The 19,194-nt window shown below is 53.7% G+C and overlaps 1 protein-coding gene across 1 annotated transcript; it reads right to left on the reverse strand.

Annotated features, from left to right (window-relative positions):
- Window positions 1-707: 707 nt before the first annotated feature.
- Window positions 708-18,872, reverse strand: ALKBH5 (alkB homolog 5, RNA demethylase). The gene is made up of 5 exons (XM_051778634.1): window positions 18,554-18,872; window positions 17,586-18,405; window positions 11,283-11,363; window positions 6,486-6,641; window positions 708-4,858 (listed from the first exon to the last, which is right to left on the reverse strand). Exons 2-5 carry the CDS (start codon window positions 18,305-18,307, stop codon window positions 4,672-4,674), a joined length of 1,146 nt encoding a protein of 381 aa, XP_051634594.1. The 5' UTR covers window positions 18,308-18,405; window positions 18,554-18,872; the 3' UTR covers window positions 708-4,671.
- Window positions 18,873-19,194: the final 322 nt, after the last annotated feature.

Raw genomic sequence — 19,194 nt, forward strand, 5'->3', positions numbered from 1 at the left:
CTGGAGGGGGAGCGGGGAGCGACGGGCTCACGGAGGGATGGAGGGTCTGAGCCACAGGCACAGCCCCGGGCAGTGAGGGTGGAGAGGAGGGAGCCAGATGTGGGTCATGGCTGGGGAGGAGGGAGAGGAGGAGGAAGAGAACAGAGGGGAGAGGGAGAGAAGGTGGGAGGAAGAGGGGGAAGAGGAGAGAAAGAAGAGAGGAAGAGGAGAGTGAAAGCAAGAGGAGAGGAAGGAGAGGAGGAAAAGGAGAAGAGAGGAGGAACAGGAGAGAAGGAAGAGAAGACAAACACGAGAGGAGGAAGAGAGGAGGGAGAATGGAGGCCACACATGAGGCCAGCAGCCCCCTTCCACCCCCTCTCTGGCACCTCACCCCCATCTCACCATCTCCCTCCAGCAGGAGGAAGGCACAAGGAGGGTGAGGGGCTCCACGTGAGGCCGAAGCAGAGGGTGCTGGGCCCATCTGGATCCAGGCTCCAGCTGTGGACAGGGTGGGAGCTGCAGGAGGAGGAAGAGGAGGGCAGAAAGCCCTGTCCCTGCATTCTAGGACAGCTCAGGAGGCACAGCCACCACATTTGGCTGCCCCATCCCCAGGGAGCCGGTGACTCCCTTTATTTAGAACCAGTTCCCCATTCCAAACCACCTCTTTTCTGCCTGGGGAAATCAAGGCACATCCCAGCCCACGGCACCACCACACAGGCAGGCAGAGCGATGCTTTCTGCTTTTATTCAATTAATGCAGCAATCTATACAAGAAAAAAAAATAATAATGAAACCATGAAATTCCAAACCCTGACAGTGAAGAACCAAATTCTTCCTAAGAATCAACCAGAATTAAAAGATTCCCCCACGTCAGACTGTACATAAAATAATCTCTGCCCCATTTACAGCGTTTCACACAGTACTTCTCGTATCTCAAACTTCAGAACTGTACAACTTTGTTACAAACCACGCTTTTTCCTAGGAAAAGCTTACGGAAAAAAATATTGCCACTTTCTTTTTTATTTATCTTTTTTTTTTTTTAATTTTTATTTTTATTGGTAACAAAAAAAAAAATTAGAATCTTTTAAAAAACAAAATTAAAGTCAGCCAGAACTTGTTAAGTGTGGGCAGAGGAAGGAGCACAGGCGCTTCTTGGCCAAATGTTTCTCCTCCCAACGGGGAAAGGGAACATTTTTGGCAGGTAAAAGACTCTTTGCTGCTGGTGGGGGTCCAACCCCAGCCCCCCTGAGCCCTCCTCAAAGCCTGGCAGCTGTTTTGACCCTTGGGCTTGGATAATTCCACCACTGACTCTTCTGGAGATACGGGCAACAGCAACAAACCCCAATTCCTCCTGTTCTTCACAGAAAAGCAGGGATGACTCCCACTGAACTAGGGATGAACCCCACCTTCCTCCCCCTTCCTTAGGAAAGACAGTTCTCCTGGTCTGGGCTCTGGGTCTGGGAGCATGGACTGTCACACTGGATGTAGCCTTATTCCTAGTTTGGGGCTGAGCAAGGACACGTTGTGGGTGGATGGAGAGGAGGTCGGACCACACAGCTGGATCAGACACAGGACAAAGCCGAGGGGGTCAGGGCTGTGCGTGAGCCCATCCCACGGAGCACATGGGAAAAGTTTTGCCTCCAAAATGGAGCTCTCCGCCCTCCACACTCCCACACCAGCCCCATGGCACCAGCCTGACCCAACGCCTGCGGGCAGCCCGACAGAGAAAAGGTGTGGGATCACCAGGAATTCCGAGCCACAGTTTCACCAGACAGGTTACAGCAAGGGATCCAGACCTCTGGACCCACGTGAAAAATGTGTCTTCTGGTTTCGAATCCAGGTTTCACTCCGATGTTGTTCAGTGCAAAAGAGTTAAAAAACCATGTTATCTACACATATACATCCGTGTCTATAGAAAATGTCTGTACAAGTGGGAAGATGGCCCTGCCTGCACGCTGGGGACTCCTCTCCCGAGGGATGCCGCGGGTCCCACTGCTTGCACCCCGCTCCCTCTCTCTCTCCAAGGTGTCAACCCCCAACCAGTCAGGTTGAAAACCAGGTGAGCTATGAGATGGTGGCTGGAGCTCCTCCTGCCCCCCCAGCCATGGCTGCCAGCTCTGACCCACTGCACGGATGCGAGGCAGGGAGGAAGGGAGAAGGGAAGAGCTCCCAACCATGGCATGCAGGAATTCCAAAACAAGCTGGGAAAGGATACTTGCACACATAAGGACTGCACAAGGACCAGGATGAGGTGATGCCTGACACCAGGCGAGAGGTAAGACCTCAGGATGCCTGGTTCAGCCTTCAGCAGAGATACAGCCGGCACCTCATCCCACGGGAATCCTGCTCTGGGAAGCTGCCACCGGAAAGGCAGGCTGCCTCCAGCTTTGTTTTGAGCTGACACCAGAGTAGAGTATCTGTATCGCAGAGGTAGGCATAAAACTGGGAGCCAGGAAGGGAGAGGGGAGAGCCAAGACCTCCAGCAGTGACCACTGTCACTGTCACACCCGTGGCAGAGCCTGGTGCTGTGGTGGGCACAGCCAGGATGAATCCAGAAAGACAAAGCCATAAGGAGGAGAAGGGATTGCTGCTCCCCACATGCGGTTTTGCAATCAGGGGGATGCCAAGCTTTCCAAAACAAGGGGTTTGTAGCCAAGAGCTGGCCTGGATTCGCAGCAGGAAGCTGGGAGGGCGAGGAACATCGCTTCAAATGCTACGTGTGGTCTGAAAATGGCATTTTAAAGGTTTCAGAAGTGGCAGAAGCATGAGCTTTCAGATTTCTGGGCAGATAAGATGGGTTCCTTCAAAGGCTCTGCCTGTACCTTGGCATGGAGCCAGCAGGGGCTCTCACCAGGAAAGCAATCGGATAAAATAATCAAGAGACAGGCACGGGGTACCTCAGGTACAGACCCCCACAGACCAGCACTGTGCTGAAGGTGATGGCAACATCCCCCGTGCTACTGTGACCACAAGATCCAGCCTGAGCAGAACCCCAACAACAGGCGAGCGCCAGGAGCTGCAGAAATAATCAGCAGGGAAGGAAAAGGACAGTGGGATCCAGATGTCAGCACGTATTCTGCAGGGAACAAATGCCTGGGTGGCTATTTTAGACCAGGAGCCCCTCAAGACAGCAGCAAACGGGTTTCAAAATATATTACATCTTTTTATTGCCAAGCGTGCAGACCACGAAGTGTGTGGGGGACACAGCACTAAGAAAAACTACAATTGGAAGGAGGGAAAAGCAGTAAAAATTTAAAAATAAGACTACTCCTTACAACTGCCAACACTTGGGTTCAAAGAATCAACTGGAGGAAGTTTTCCTTAAAAGTAGGGTTCTAAATATGGTGTCGGGCCCCAAAACTTTGCAAACGCCAAGGCTTTGGTCTGGGCTAACACAAACCGGGTGGGAGAAGAGGAGGATGGAGGCAGATGTTCTAACACAACTCCACAGGGCTGAATGCCTGATTCGTCTCAGCATTTCCTGTAGCAACCAGAAAGCTCCCTACCATGGGAATACAGGCAGGAGAAGGCAGGCAACTTCAGTGCTGGATGCACTGAACCGGGGCCAAACTAGACCCCTGCAGTGTCCCCACTCCCAGCCTTGGAGGGGACAGACCACGGCCAAGGCCACGGCAGCGCCTGTTCCTGCTCTGGCAGAGCACAGCCAGTCCCTTGGGATGGGACACTGTGCTGGGATGCTGTGCCTCTCAACTCTCTCCACCTGAAAGGGGCAGTGGAGAACAGCTCCTCTCCGGGGTCCCAAGGCACACGCCCTCACAAGCACAGCGTCTCTCCTACTCCTCCTCGCTATCCCCAGCTCTGGGAAGCAGCACATACTCAGTGTGATCCCTCACTCGCCAGCCCCAAGGTTCCAATATGGATCTCAGGACAATGCTGGGCCATCCTCAGGGAAGCCAGCCATGATTCCTTCCTCCTCAATCACAACACAACAACACACCCCTGTCAGATCAGCACTGAGAAACCAGAGCTCTAGTACATTCTTCTCGGAGAGGGCAGCGCAGGGACACAAGGCTGCGAGCCCACGCTGGCTTGGGAAAAGGGTCTGGAAAGGAAACCTACTGCATTTAAAACACTAAAGTGCAACGAAAATGTCCTAAACCCTTTGAAATCAATCGCAGTAAGAGGGGTCTGCAAAGCTTCAAACTTCCAGTTACTGCAGGGCACCCTTAAAACAGACCCAACAACCACCAGGAAAGAGCAGACCAAGGAGCCCTTTGGTAAAACAAGGAACATGATGCCACCATGGAATTTCAGCTCCTGGGGTCAAACATCATATTTAGAACATTTGGAAAGGAAGAGTGTTAAAGCGAAAAAAACAAACAAACAAAAACAAAAATACAATTCTCGAATCTTGCGCAATGAAACAGTTAAACTTTTTGGTGTTTTCAAAAGAAATCCCAACAGACAGCCTGGCATAACTTTATCTGCTTCCTAAGGGAGAGATGCCCGCTCGACCCATGACTCAGGACAGCATGTGCACTGGACATGTTCCATCCTTACGTATGTCTCAGCATTCCTCCATTCATAAAACTCAAATCCTTCCTGTTTACTCTTCAGCCTGAAAGGAAAAACCAAAACTGAAGCTAGATGGAAGATAGCCAGAGGGAGGAGAAAAGTTTTCACAGACTGGAGGCCAATCTCATCAGCTCCACGAGCCTGGAAAGAGCAATCCTCAGTGCCGCCTCATTTTAACTTTCCTGGCCGGGCTGCCGTCCTCCTCCTCCTCCTCCTCACAGTCCTCCGTGTACTCGTACGACCGTCGCCAATAGTTCTCGGAGCTGAAGTTGCTCCGTCTCCTATGTTTTGGTAAGAGGACCGAGCGCCTGTTCTCCTCTTTATCCATTTCCAGGATCCGTGGCCTAGGGAGAGAGAGAAAGCAGGAGAGTGAGAGCACAGCCAGGGTGGGATGCAGGCATTCCTCCTGCGGACATTGCAGTGCTGCACACTCGGAGTGACAGCCCTGCCTGCTTCCACACCGCCTTCCCAGCACCGGGCACTCGGCAGAGCAGGAACAAATCACCAAGTTGCACTTCCCACGGGGAGCTGAGAATTTGCTTTGATGGTGCAAGTCCTTCCCCTTCCCAGGGCAAGCTTCGGTCTTTAATCTCCACCAGGAACACTTCCAAACAGCCCAGTCACCTCTGGGTTTTTTTAAGTACAGCTTGTGGCCCCAAGAAACATCCCTTGGGCAGTGGGGTCTGTTTCCTGCATCAGAACTCCCAGCACAGAGCTGAGCTCCTCATGGTGTAGGATCACAGCACAGCTCCAAAATCTTTTGTCCTCTCAAAACATTAGCACAGTGCAATTGTTATTTTTGCAGAACTGCCTCTGATCACTTCATAGCAGGACTGGGCTGGTGGGCTGCACAGACCCCCTTATTTTATCTGAGTGGTTCCTCTGAGATACCACTAATAAATACCATGCTAATTACCTGTTATACTGGAGTCTTTGAGGCCACAGGAAGAGAAAAACATGTTTTTCACACCCATCTGCTGCAGGAGCCTATGCAAGCCATCCCCCACACCCTGATAAGGTCACATCAGGCTGAAAAACAGCTCTGACAGATCTGCACATTTGTCCTGCATGATCGCTTCCCTAATCGGACACTGCGTGCTCGGAGGGAGGCTGCATTTGCAGGCCAGCTTCAATTCTTCATCCATCTTCCCAGCCTGCATCCAGGTGAATGAACACAGCTCACAAACAAGCCATCCCCACCCTCCTCCCTCCAGGACAGGCTGAAACAGGGCTGGGACCACACAGCAGCCAAGTCCCACGACCAAGGCAACTTTTAGGCTGTATCTAGTGTGCAGAGAGAATGCCACCTCAATCCTCAGGAAGCTCTGGAACTGGACTATCCAGGCCAGCTGGCAGACTGGCTATCACTCAGGGCTATTGGTGTGTTCACACCAAGGTGTTTAAGGGAAGCCTTGCTGCAGAGTTCAAGCTGTCTGAGACCTTGGCAAGGAGCTTCCCTGAAGGTCAGGCTTAAGCATCCACACAGTCTGGTTTCTCACATAAAAATATACCCACGCAGCTCTGGAATCACAACAGGTCTGAGAAGCTTCCCAAAAGGCCTTCACCTTTCCCAGATAGCAAACCCTCATGTTCTCTCCCAGGACTGCTTTCATAATATAGTTTAATGCAGCTGCACAGGTTGCTTGGCAATAGAGGTCAAAAATGATTAGCTGCAGGGAAACTATTGTTCTGAATGACTGCATTATCAAAAGCCAGCCAAATCTATTGCTTCTTCATTATGCCACTCACAGGATAAACAATGTAAGCTGCTTACAGCCAGAGCTCAGCCTCCACAAGTCTGGGAGCAACATATAAAGAGCTCATTCTGATAAAACAGATCTTGGCACCACAGAAAGCACCTGCCAGGTTTTTTTAAAGTGTTTTTAAGTGTGTTGTGCAGCCAAGGACCTCAACCATGCACTGACCCAGAGACCCCATCCCAAACATTGCCCTTGGGAGAGATCATCCTACCTGTGAGCAGCATCAGGATCTGCTTTGCGATGGGACCGCTTTGGTTTCAGGATCTGGTCCCGGTTGCTTCCTGATAGACGGTCAGAGTTATAACCTGGTGGCAACACAGAGCTACTCAGGGATTTTGTTTCCAATCGAGGTGCATCTAGTCTTGTTCTGCAAATATTTAAAGAGAAGAGAATTTGCAAGGAGTTTCTACAGAACCACCAGTGTGCTGCAGCAAATATCTGCCTGGGATGTGCCGCAGGAGAGCCCTCCATCCCAGCCACACAGCTCAGGAGGAGGGGCAGGATACCACACTCCAGAGAAGAACAAGCTGCAGCTTTTTGGTACTTCAAGCTTCATAGAATCATGGAATGGTTTGGGTTAGAAGGGACCTCAAAGCTCACTCCATTCCAGCCCTGTGCCATGGGCAGGGACACTTTCCACCATCCCAGGTTGCCCCAAGTTCCACCCAACCTGGCCCTGGACACTTCAAGGATGGGGCAGCCACAGCTTCTCTGGGCAACCTGTGCCAGGGCCTCACCATCCACACAGGGAAGAGTTTTCTACTAATAGCCAATCTAAACCTGCTCTCTTCAAATTTGAAGCCATTCCCCCTTGTCCTACAAGAGGAAAGAGGAAGCACAGGGACACGTAGCCATGAGGTGAATGCAAGAGGTGCTGGCTCACTGCAACCCCAGAGCAGAGGTGCAGGAGCAGCTGTGAAATCACAGTGACTCGTCAATAACTCACAGCTCCAGTTAATCCACCTGGGTGGGAGATGTCCTGCAAAATTCATCACCACCTCCAACAGTAATAACTGCTTCCACCTGGAAACTCCCTCCTGCCCACAGATCTCACAGGGTCAGGTGTTCCTCAGCTTGACTAAGAGGTGCAAAGAGTTGAAGTACGAGTCAGGAGCGGGTGTAGCAAACAGAAGCTGCACCATGTCCTTTCCAGCAGCACAGCACACGCTCAGGATACACCAGAGAGCAAACACAGCTCATCCCAGAGGAGAACTGCTGCTGGCCCAGCCATGACTGCAGCCACACACACGTGGAGGGAGGCAGCAGGAATGAAAACTCGACGGAGCAGCATCTTATCCCAGTGCTGTGACCATCTCCAAGCACAGCACAGTCACCAGGCTCAAGTTATAAACTCTGCTGAAGTCTATTTCAAAACACAGAGTGAAGCCTAAGAATGGGTAAAATATAGTAAAAGGTGCTGGTGCTCCAGAGCTGCTGATTTCAGGAGGATCCAAGCTACTTCCCAGAAGGAAAGGCACCCTGATGCTGTTGTTGCAGTCTGTCTCCCTCCTTAGGATAAGGAGGGACTACAGAAGGGGTCTGGGTAAAAGAAAGGGGAAAATCACTACTTGTTCTACTGTGCTGAACTTTAGCTCCTGAGGGAGGTTTCCACAGGAGAATCCCAACCTAAACTCCCGTTAGGAAGCACATCCAGCTGCCAAGGTACACTCTGCCACTGGGGAGAGCCTCTTCAGTTAAGCAGGGCGATGCCAGGCTGGCACAGGTAATGCTGGGCATGGCAGCCCGAGTTTGCCCAGCATGCCAGAAGCAAGGAACACTTCCACAGGCAGCTGCCAGGCTGGAGCCTGTGATAGTTCACACTGTTGTCCTGAGCTGTTCTCAGCTCCAGGACTGGACCCAGTCCAGCCAGAACACCAAAGGCATTGCTGATCCTGCCTCAGACAAGGTGGTTTAAATATCTTTCAAATACAACAGCAACTGCAGGGCTGCAATTCAAACAAACCAACCCTCCAATACACTGGAAGGGCAAGGGAACACCAGCCATGCTCCCTCTGGCCACAGAGCAGGGCAGGAGCAGGTTCAAGTTAAACAGAGTAACTCCTATTTATGAAGCAGAATGGCAGCAGAAACCCTCTAAAATTACTTTCAAGACCCACTTCAATAGATTGGTCTCATTTCTATCCCCCCCTCCCACGTTACCTCTTCCAGCACCTCACGAAATTGAGAGCAGGTTCCTCCACTCTCGCTCAAAGCACTTCCAAACCTCGCTGGCTCCCACAGCCCTGTGCTCTGACACGCAGGAAAACACTCAATATCATCACCCTACAGCACTGAGGTGTTTATGACCTACTTGGTAACCACGCTGCTCTGGAGCATCCTGCAAAATCCTGCTGCTCCTCCAGCTCCCACAGCTTTGTTCTCCTGCCGCTGTCAGCGAAAACACGCTCGGAGCAGAGGCAAGAGCAGAGCCAAATGCAAACGTGTCTGGGACCCAGCAGGATCTCACGTTCAGAGCTGAACATCCCAGCTCCAACTGGGGTGACCCAGCTGATCTGATCCCGCTGGGAAGCTCAGGGCTGATCCTTACCACAAAAACGAGGAAGAGGAGTTTTACGAGGCCGCGGGCTGCTCCCAACCCTGCCGTGCTAGCAGGCCACCAGCGGAAGTAGCTGCCTTCCCGATTGCATAACACACTGTTTCAGAGAAAAGTCGTGTGATCCGGGAATCGGGAGTGGCATTTGTGCAGTGATCCAGGGCGTGGGGACACAGCTCAGACAGGGGTCACCGCGGCCCCGCCGCGCGCGCACGGACACACACGGAACACCGGGAGATGGCCGCCCTCGCCAGGGATAAACAGCAATTAATAAGCTCTATTTGGCAGCAGCTGGAGCACGGCCTGTGGCAAACAGGGAATTGCCATGGATTCACCAGGGCTGCTAAGCTCTGCAGAGGTTACACGGAAAGAATCACCAGGGGGGGGTTCCGCTTTGCTCAAGAGAAAAACCTCCGTGTGGTTGTGCCTGGCCTGTCAGTCAGGTCAGCCCACGGCTGTGTGACTGGGCAGAGACACTTCTGCTCTAATGTTAAGCAAATCAGACCCCAAAAATGAGGGGAAGGCAGAAGGACACGCTGCTGGAGAGGGATGGCTGAGCAAACACAGCTGGTATGGCTCTGGTAGGAGCTGCAGGCTTTGTCTCCTCAGCAGTGATGCACCAGGTCAGCTGGCTACACCACTGCTCCTTCCAGGATTTAAAGGAGGCTTATAAAGAACAGGGAGAGCTACTTTTTACATGGGCAGATAGATTTAGATTAGATATTAGAAAGAAATCCTTTACTCTGAGGGTAGTGAGGCACTGGCACAGCTTTGCCCAGAGAGGCTGAGGACTTCCCATGTTTGAAAGTGTCCAAGGCCAGGTTGGACAGGGCTTGGAGCAACCTGGTCTAGTGGAAGGTGTCCCTGCCCATGGCAGGGGGTTGGAATAGATGAGCTTCAAGGTCCCTTTTTTGCTCAGTTGCACTTTGATGGCAGCCAGGTTAGACTGAAATAACCCAACATTCTCAGCTTACAGAGGCTGGAGAAAGCAAGAGGCAGAGCCAGTTTAAACAGGTATTTTCAATATCTGCAACAGATATTGGGCAGCTTTAGCTTATTTATCCGAGTCTGTCTTTTCCAGGGAACTGCTCCACAACCAAGAACAGGCAGCTTCTCTATCCTAAATCCCAACCAAAGCAGCTACACGACTTGGAGATGCCTCCTCGTCAGCACTCGTGCTGCTTTTCGTTGGTTGCACCAACACCATGAACACAACAGCTTTAAGTTCTTATCACAACCCCCTCACCCCAAACCTCATGTGGCCGTAACCAGCTGTGGGGTGGTTTGGCTACATCCTGTCTTTCATCCCACTCTATCTCCTGCCACATCTCATCCTGCCTCCCTGAGTCTGGGCTGATTTTGCCTGGCTAATGCCTCGGGGCTGCTGTTTTTTCTGCCTTCATTTCATGGGTCTCTCTAACCAGATGTCCAACTCCGCTCCACTGGCTTTGTGCCATATCTTCACAACGTTGCCAGGCTTGTTTTGAAACCAACTAAGCCATCCAAAAGCTCATCCAGTCTGAATCCACACCATTTGCCTGATAGCCTTGTGCCAGCCTGGCCAGAACCACAAGCCCTGCCACCAATGCCCACGCTTTTGGTTGGGTTTACAGGACTCAAAATCGTTGTGTTTTCACTTACAAAAAGATTTCTTGACAGCAGAATTACTGCTAACACCTTCTAAGTCACAGTCACCATGGGTCAATGTGTGCCAGTCACATTTTTTGGTCTCCTAGTAGAAGGAACTGATGAGAGAGGACATTTCTGGGCACAAAAAAAGGTAATACTTGAGGGAGTTTGGGGTGGGGTTGGCTTATTTTTTCTCCATTTTCTTAAGATGAAATGCCATCAAGACAGTGTAAATACTAGAACAGGAAGCATGTTTCTAAAACAGCTTAGAGAGCTTGGCTTCCCAACACAGACTCGAAGGACAAACCCTGTAAAGTGAGCACTGAATTCACTTTGTTTCCCTCCCAAGTCAGTGTCTTCCTCCCTCTCCCCAGGAAACAAAGGCCACGCTACCACGTAAACTTAATCTGCTTTTATAGGAGATTCTTCATCACAAGCATCAGCTTCAAAGGACTGTCCAGGTAACTCACACAGGGAGGTATCATATGACCAGACACCTGAATACACAACCCAAAACAAGACAGTTTGAAATCTGAGCTGTTTGGAGCTGGGCAGCCAAGGAAAGACAGGTGTTTGGACACCAACAGGGCTTGCAACCCCAGCCCTTTCAATGAAGTGCTGCTCACAGAGCCAAGAAGTGATTAACTCTGCAGGAACTGGTTCCAGCTACTTCCACTGCCGGGTACGGCAAGAGTGTCAGAGTGACATCTAATCAAGGTGTAAGATCAAGCCAGCAAATTAACAAGCAAGACAGTTTTTAAGTGTTTAAACATCACGACACCACATCCACGTTTATCTTACTGTCTGGAGGGCTTCCACACTTACTTCCTCAGGATGATGACAGCTCTTCTCTCCTTGATGTCCTGTGGTCGAATACAGTGTGTGATTTCGTCGGCCGCATACCCACTGACAACAGAAACAAAAAGCCACTGTGAGAGACATGCCAGGCAGAGGCAGAAAGTGGTTTCCAGTCTCCACAACTCATTTTGGCCAGTATTTCCAAACTTCCACCAGGAATTCCTCCTCCAAACACCATTCCCCAGACACGCTGGAGATAGACTTGTAGGAAAGAACAAACATTGGGAAACAATGTGGACAGCCAGGGTGTTTTTTTTTGGGGGGGGGGCTTTAGGACTCAATTTTTTAGCGTACATCAGAGGAAACTGCCACCTGCTACAGCGCTGTGAAATAAGACATGTGGAAATGCGTGTATGGATTGTAAATTCAGACAATTCATTTACAAAGAAATTAGAAAGCAACAGGGGAAAAATCAGCACGTTCCTCCGAAGAATCTCCTCACGCACATCCCTGAGAAAAGCCATCTCTCATGCTGAGATGTGCAGCACACCCAGACGTGAACACGTACCAGAGTCAGTGAGATTTGTTAGTCATGGAGGGGTGCAGTGATGGCAAGAGTTGAGCCTCTCACCCCCCTCACCTGGGCACAGATTCTCTCAGCACCCTCATCCTCCCTGTTCCCCATCACATGGCACATCCTCACATCCTCAGCCATGATACGAACATCACCAACCCCAACCCAATGCACTTGGGTTATAACCTTCAAACTCAGACCTGCAAACCAAGCTGCACTCCCAAAACCTCCCTGTTACAGGGAGAAACAGCTCCCTGGGCTGAGGAAAACGACCCCAGGCTCAAGCAGCAGCCGCTCTGGGCAGGAGTGTTTCACTGTGTGAGGTGACTTCGGATACTCCATGTTTCCAGCAGGCTGGAGAAAAGCCAAGGCCAAGGACGACCTCAGCTTCCTACAAAACACTGGAGCATTTTTCTCGTGGCTACTTCTGTTGTCGAGCAGGTGAAATCACAGTGGGTCCATGGAGAGCAGCCACCACCCCTGCTCATCCCGTCACTCCCATGGTTCCAGCCAGCAGGTCCGAGAGTGGGGCCTGCCCTCTACCTGCCGTTTGGAGAGTGTCAGCTCTCACAGAGCCTTCTAGACTCCAGCATGGGAAAGAGAGAAGCTAAACACCTTCAGAGCCTCCTGGAACGCCTGACAAGGGCAGGAGCACCTTGAAAGGGATTTGGGCAAAGGCTGCCGAAGCCACACAACGCTGGCACACCCCCGTGCTGTTTAACCTGAAGCAGAAATCACCAGGCCCGTGGTCCCCACCAGGCTTTTCCTGGCACACCAGCTGCCAGGCAGCCCTCAGAAGCACGGCCAGGGTCAGGGGCTGGCAGGTTATTCAGGACACTCAGAGCACAGAACACATCTTACACACGCAAGTCTTCTCCGGGGACGGGACCGGGTTTCCTTGATCTGGTTAGATAACCCACCCACTCACCCAGAAACACGCACCTCTCCTCAAAGACAGACCTACTGCTTTGGGAGGAGAGTTAAAAAGCATAAGTCCTGATCAGTTAAAACAGGGGTGATGTCCATGCCCCCCGCCCTCCAGGCACTGCAGAACACGACAGTGTTATGCCAAGGGGCTTACGGTGATGCTCTTTTACGTTCCAGGAATCTCTGCGTCAGGCTCCAGCGAATTCATGAATATCACCCACGTTAACATTCAACTTGGCACATCCTCGGCAACACCCTGAACATCAGGAAAAGGTCTGTTTCCAGACGTGCTCTCTATCATGAGATGTCAGCCTGGACACTCCTTCTCACTCCCCAGGCAGGAATCCCCTTCCCAGATCCGTCCCAGAGTGGCCCCAGGAAGAGTTCGTGGCCCCAGATGCACATAGGCAGCACCAAAGCAATAGCCCCAGTACTCCAGTCTGAGGTCCTAAAGGGCACCAGTCTGCCCCAGTGCCTTACTGGTGTGAGAAAACACTGCTTGCACCATATCCCATACAGTGACGGTGTCTCTCTGCACAGGCAGAAAAATGGAAGAAAAAGATTATTTGGTTGTGTCATACTTATGCTGCCTTGTGCCAGCAAAAACTTCTCACCCACTGCCCAGCCTTGCACACCCCGATGATGGGTGAAGGGGCAGACACTGGGGAAAAATACCCATAATGGGTCTACCCACAGATTTCTTGTCCAGAAAACAAACCCAAAGCAATTTGCTAAGGAAAACCCTAAATCCTGCCCAGGAGAACACCTGAAAAGGATATCTCTATCCCAGAGTGTTTTTCAGAAGAACACAGGGAGGTGCTGATGTTACCCACACGCCCCCCTCAACCCACCCCAACTCCAAACTGTCAGACCTTACACAGCCAACTCCTCCCTGAGTCTCCTTCTCAATCCACAAGAGCCACTACAGAACTGATTCACATGGAGATGAAAGTGGAATTTTTCTGTGCAGACATCACCAGAAAGGAGGCCCTGAAATTCTGCAGAGTCTCTAACAAGAAACATTTCTATGACGACACGTCCCGAGGACAGCCAGGCCAGCTCAGAGGCACAGGGACCTGGCCCACTGCAGGGTTTGGGCAACTCAAGGCTTTACTTGTGGCTCAGGAGAGCTCCTGCCACAAACCATGGATGTGACACCGACCAGTCTGAGCAGAGCTCGAACAAATCTCTGCCTCATCACCACTGGCACACGCAGAACTTCCTCTGCACCAACGGCTTGTTCAGAGGGATCAGGCTTTTTTGGAAAAGCATCTAATGCAGGCAGCTGCAGAGAGATTCCTCCAGCTGGGAAGGAAGCAGGTTCATCCTCCAGTGACTCCAAGCAGCTCTGATTATGCGCCACCAGGCATGCCTGGAGACAACAGGAGGGACACACATCACAGTGTTTCCCTGCCATCACAAACAGCCAGGAGATGACCTGGAGCACTCTCCAGCTGCGGGAGGGAAGCCCACATGGCACACCAGCTCCCAGAACTTGGGAAATGTTACCTGTGCCATTCATTCCTCCAACTGCAGCTGCACTATTTCCAACCACGGCGCTGAGAAAACATTCCTGGCAGCTTCAGTGTTGAGATTTGCTACCTCTGACAGCAGCTGCAGGGCAGGGATCCGGATGGAACCCCCCATCCCAGCTGGATCTGCATCCCCCAGCTCCCTCCCTTTTTCCCAGCCTAAGCATTGTCAAAGCACACGTTCCCCAGATGAACAGGCAAATTCCTCCATCTCCTCCCCACTGGTTCAATCGATTGATGCTTATCAAATTATTGCTAAAAAAAGAAAACCCACAAATGTGGTGCAGCCAGCATTCCCCCCCCCCCCCAAGAGCTGATGGGCCACAGGACTAGGATCCAGTAGCACACACTGAGGTGATGCTTCCTCTTGGACTGGCTGGCAGTGGGACAAACCTGCAGGAGCACCTGCTTCCCAGGGCTGCAGAAGAGGAGATTGGAGGAGGTTGTCTTCTAAATCTCAAAACCTACAAAGGCAAATCTTCCCTGCAGATGAGAAAGGAGAGGAAAAAGGGCCTTGCTGGAAGAGGGAAGGGCTCATTAGCAGGTCATGGGTTGGCTCAGCCTTTGGTTTCTGGCAGAGGGGCACAGCCCAGGCAGGTGAATTCTGTTCCACCTCACCTGTAGTTTGAGGTCTGAACCCTTTCCAGCAGGTTCATTGTTGGCAAACACCACATCCTGCTTCAGGGCAGGCAAAGTCAAGGGAGGGATATGGGGAAAGCCTCAATGCAAAATCCCTGCTGGGTAGGCGGCTCTGAAATCAGGAGGAGAACTGGGAACAGGCTGCTGAGAGCAAGAACAGGACAGGTGTGATCTGGGGACAGACTGAGAACGCTGTGAGGTCAAAGAGAGGGATCCAACAGCTTTCCCTTAGATCCTCCTGACTTCCACAGGCTACCCTGGCTTCCCCAAAAGGCAGCAGGCCAGGAGCAGCCACTGACCCAGCAGGATTTGAATCCCAGACATTACAGGCATGCCACTTCTATCTGCACCCGTTCCCCATCTCCAGGGCAACTGCCTCCAGTAACTGTTTACCCACAGCAGAAAACGCCAAGTTTGGGGAGTTGACTTAATCATAACCAAGGGATGGATTTGGTGATACACCCCTGAGAGCCTACCAACAATCTGCACCTCTCCTGCTCCTCCTAAACTGTTGGGGTTAGAGGGGAGGTAAGGAGATCTGCTGTGAGGCAAAGATTTCGATTCCAGCCAGGATCATATCAAAGCAGAACAATCACTTTGGCAGAATCTCATCTTAAGTGAGTGCTAAGTATCTGCTAATTGCTGTACCAAAATTGAAATAATCCATCCTAAAGTCTATTATTTGTTGGAAAGCAGAACATCTGACCGTGATGAAGCGGCAAAAGGAGAAAGCAGCCCTTCGATTTGCAGGGAAAAGACACTGGAGAGAAAAGATACTTCATTTGGTTTGTGCAGTTGCTTCAGCCACGTTAATAAACTGGTTTCAGCAGCTGAGTGACGCTGGTCAACAACCCAGAGACCCCGGGAGACACCACACGTCAATCCTGGGAGCCCTGAGCCAGTGCCTCTTCCCAGCAGTTCTGAGGGAAGAGCAAGGTCTGGGATAAGAAAACATCATTCTCTGGTCCTGGAGCAGTGAAAGCACCTCTTCTTCCTCCCACCATCCTCCACTGCAGAGTCCCAATCCTCCTGCAGACATAAGGCCATGAGTTTTCCGAGTGGCTTTGACTGCAAGACTCGAGGCTGACCTCTGTTAGGTTATAAAAAATAAAAAAAAAATGCCTCTGGCTGTGAAAGAAAGAATAACTATTTATCCAGACCCAACGGGGAAAGACAGCAGAGAGACTCTCATCACCAGCAGGAAAATTAGGGTAGAAAGTTTCCCTCCTGGTGTCTTGGGGAAGTGAGGGAGCGGAGTGGCTGCCTTACAGCCGGCAGTCTCCATCCCTAGGGTGAATGGAACTTGCTCTGCAGTAAAAGGACATGGGGTAGGATGAGTCCCCTCGGGTCCTATTTCACAAAATCACCCTGACCTCTGCCCCCTCCGCCCTGGTCAACCCACTAGAGAGAGAGAAAACGTCCCCAGTGCTGTTCCCGATTCCCTCCACAGCCCCCCTCATCTCTGGCTAATCCACAGAAGTTACCTAACGCTGGGGTATGGCGAGGATTAGTTAATGTTTGTGCAGCTTTTCCGAGATAAAAGCTACGCGAGATCTCAGCATTTATTATTGATGCACCAGTCAAGGAGGCCGTGTGTATGTGGGGGGAAAAATTCCTTCCCGAACCCTGCGGCGATCACTTTACAAGCCAAAGCAAGAGATTGTGTTACAGCCTGGGAGCCCAGAAAACCGGCCTGGACCTTCACCAGCCCAAAAAATAGCCACTCAAACGAGGATAAGTTGGTAGCTCAGAGCACTGCTGGCAGGGTCCCGGTGATCCCTGCTCCTGGCAAGGAGCACTCTGACCTTCAGGGATACAAGGAACTGGTAGCCCTGGTGCCAGGCTTCGAGCTGCCCTCCCCAGGAGCTGGACACTGGTGGGTCCGTACGCTCCAGTCCTGCCTGTCCTCTTACCTTCTTGTCCCCTCACCTGCCTGCTCTCCCTCCCAGCCCGTGCCAGGAAGGCAGCGGGATTAGGAAGCAGGCGTTTCCCAGTGCCAATCCCAGCTTTACTGCCGACCAGCTGCATGACCTTGGGCAGGTCATTCCACCTCCACAGCTCTTCCTCATCACACGTAAAGTCCTTTCCTGCCTGTGACCTGCTGTGCTTCCAAGTGACAATCCCACAGGACTCTGCACTCGGGTCCTGGTCTCCCTATCGTCACCAGGCAGGGAAGGGTTCAGTATTCCCAGTTTACAGATTGGGAAGACAAGGCCATTCACACCTCCTCTACACGTTTAAGGTCAGGTCAGGGAGGCACTGGCCGAGCTAAGAATAGTCCCAGGAGTCCAGTCCCAACCAGCTGCTCAGTTAACAGTTAAAATAACACGTCTGACCACTCTTGGGCACAGGATCCATTTTGTGTTTCGACGTGTTATTTTAACCATTTACGGGAAACTACAGCTAAGCTCAGCTCGGCGAGTGGCCACACTCCCACCAGGACTCGCCTCAAACCCCATGGAGAGGGCACCCTCCCAAATCCTCACCCACCACAGCAGCAGGACCGTCCCCAAATCCCTGCCTTACCCCTTCCACCACAGTGAAACCCTGTGCGTGTCTACAGGCGAGGGAGATGGAGCCCGAGGCGCCGTCGGGGCGCATCCACGAGCCTCGTGATCCGCGTTACACAACCGAGCCCCGGCAACGCGGGCGAGTTACCTGAGCACCGTGACGCTTCCCCTCTTCACAGGCAGGAAGAGAACGGGCTCCGAGACCCTGATGGGCTTGAACTGGAATTTACACCCGAAGCAGAGCGCCGAGTCGCTGAAGAAGGAGACGGACACGATGGGCCTCTCAAAGATATGGATGGGGTCAACGTGGGAGACAATGCAGCCCCCCGGCTGGTAGTCGTTGATGACGGCACTGTTCACAAAGCCCTCGGGGATCACCCGGTGCTCCACCAGCTTCCTGATCACCAGGTCGTGCACCCACTCGGGGATGGCGTCCACCTCCCCCCGCGGGTACAGCCGCTCCTGGCCAGGCCCTCTCCTCTGCAGCTGGGACCCGTAGGTGTAGCCTTCCCCGAAAAAATACTTGTTCCGCAGCGGCGCCCGGTCCACCGTGTGCTCCTTGTAGAGCCCCTTCTCGGCCCGGGACACCACGTCCTCGATGCGCGCCTCGATCTTGGCGCACTCCTCGGCGCTGAACAGGCGAAGCTGGCGGATGCCGCTCTTCACTTTCCGGGCTTCCTCCTCCTCCTTCTGCTCCTCGTAGTCGCTGGGCTCGGAGCCGGAGTCCTCCTGGTGCCGCCGCTTGCGGTCGTAGGGGGGCTCGGGGGGTTCCCGCGGGAGGCCCCCCCCGCCGCCGCCTTTGTGGCCGTCCCGGTAGGGCATCATGGACTTGAGCTTCTCCCGCAGGTCCGTGTAGCCGCTGCCGGCCATGGCTGGTCCGCAGCCCCCGCCTCTATCGATCCCCGCGCTGCAGGCGGCGGCGGGCGGCGGCGGGGGACGCGCGGCTGCTGCTCATGGCACCCGCCGCCCTGCCGGGAGAGAGAGCCCCGGGGCACCGGGGGGTGAGCACGGGGCCGCCGGGACCGCGCCAACCACTCCCCCCCACCCCCGGGGAGATGGGACCCCTCCCCGCACCGCTGCCGTCCCCTCCCTCCCTCCCTGCCGGGGCACACTCACGGCTCGGCCCGGGGCGGGCGCAGACAACGCTGCCGGTGGTGTCGGTGCTCACGCGGCGGCCGGGCCTGGCACATGCCCAGCGGCGGCCCCGGGCGCCCCGCCCGCTCCGGCCGCAGCGGCGCTGCCCATGGCGGGGAAACCGGAGGAGGTCGGCGTGCGTGTAAGGGAGGGTATCCCGTGCCGTGCCGGGGGAGCAGCGGCGGCGGCGGGCGGGGGGGTGGTGGGAGAGGGGGGTCTGGCGCGGCCCTTCCCGCTACGTCACCAGGAGCCGGCCCGACATCCCGGATCGCCGCGGGGCCGCCCCGCGCCCCGCCCCGCCCCGCCGCGCACGCGCGCGCCCGCCACCGCCCCCCGGGCCCCGCCCCCTCGCACGCGCGCACCGACCGGCGCGCGCGCCCCGCCCCGCCCCGCCGCCGTTACCGGCACCGGCGGCACCGCCCCCGTCCCGCCCCGCCCCGCGCTGATTGGTCGGGAGGCGGGCGCGAGCGCAGAGGGCCGGCTACTGATTGGACGGGTCGCGCGCGCGCGGCGGCGGCGGAGGGTCGGAGAGCGCGGAGGTGGCGGCGGGTGCGCGGCGCGAGCGCCCCCTGCCGGGCGCGGGGAGAGCAAGGGGCGAGCGGGGGCGTGACCGGGAACGGGTG

The sequence above is a fragment of the Manacus candei genome, unplaced genomic scaffold (genome assembly GCF_025592945.1).
Source record: "Manacus candei isolate 608988 ecotype Guabito, Panama unplaced genomic scaffold, ASM2559294v1 h1tg000002l, whole genome shotgun sequence".
Classification (NCBI taxonomy): Eukaryota; Metazoa; Chordata; class Aves; order Passeriformes; family Pipridae; genus Manacus; species Manacus candei.

What these genes read in the sequence shown, in the direction of transcription:
- ALKBH5 (XM_051778634.1), bottom strand. Translation starts at nt 18,307, where the DNA reads ATGGCCGGCAGCGGCTACACGGACCTGCGGGAGAAGCTCAAGTCCATG. An exon ending in GGAAGCGTCACGGTGCTCAG is followed by an intron (nt 11,364 to 17,585) that starts GTAACTCGCCCG and finishes TTCTGTTGTCAG; the next exon opens with TGGGTATGCGGCCGACGAAA. An exon ending in GATCCTGATGCTGCTCACAG is followed by an intron (nt 4,859 to 6,485) that starts GTAGGATGATCT and finishes CTCTCTCCCTAG; the next exon opens with GCCACGGATCCTGGAAATGG.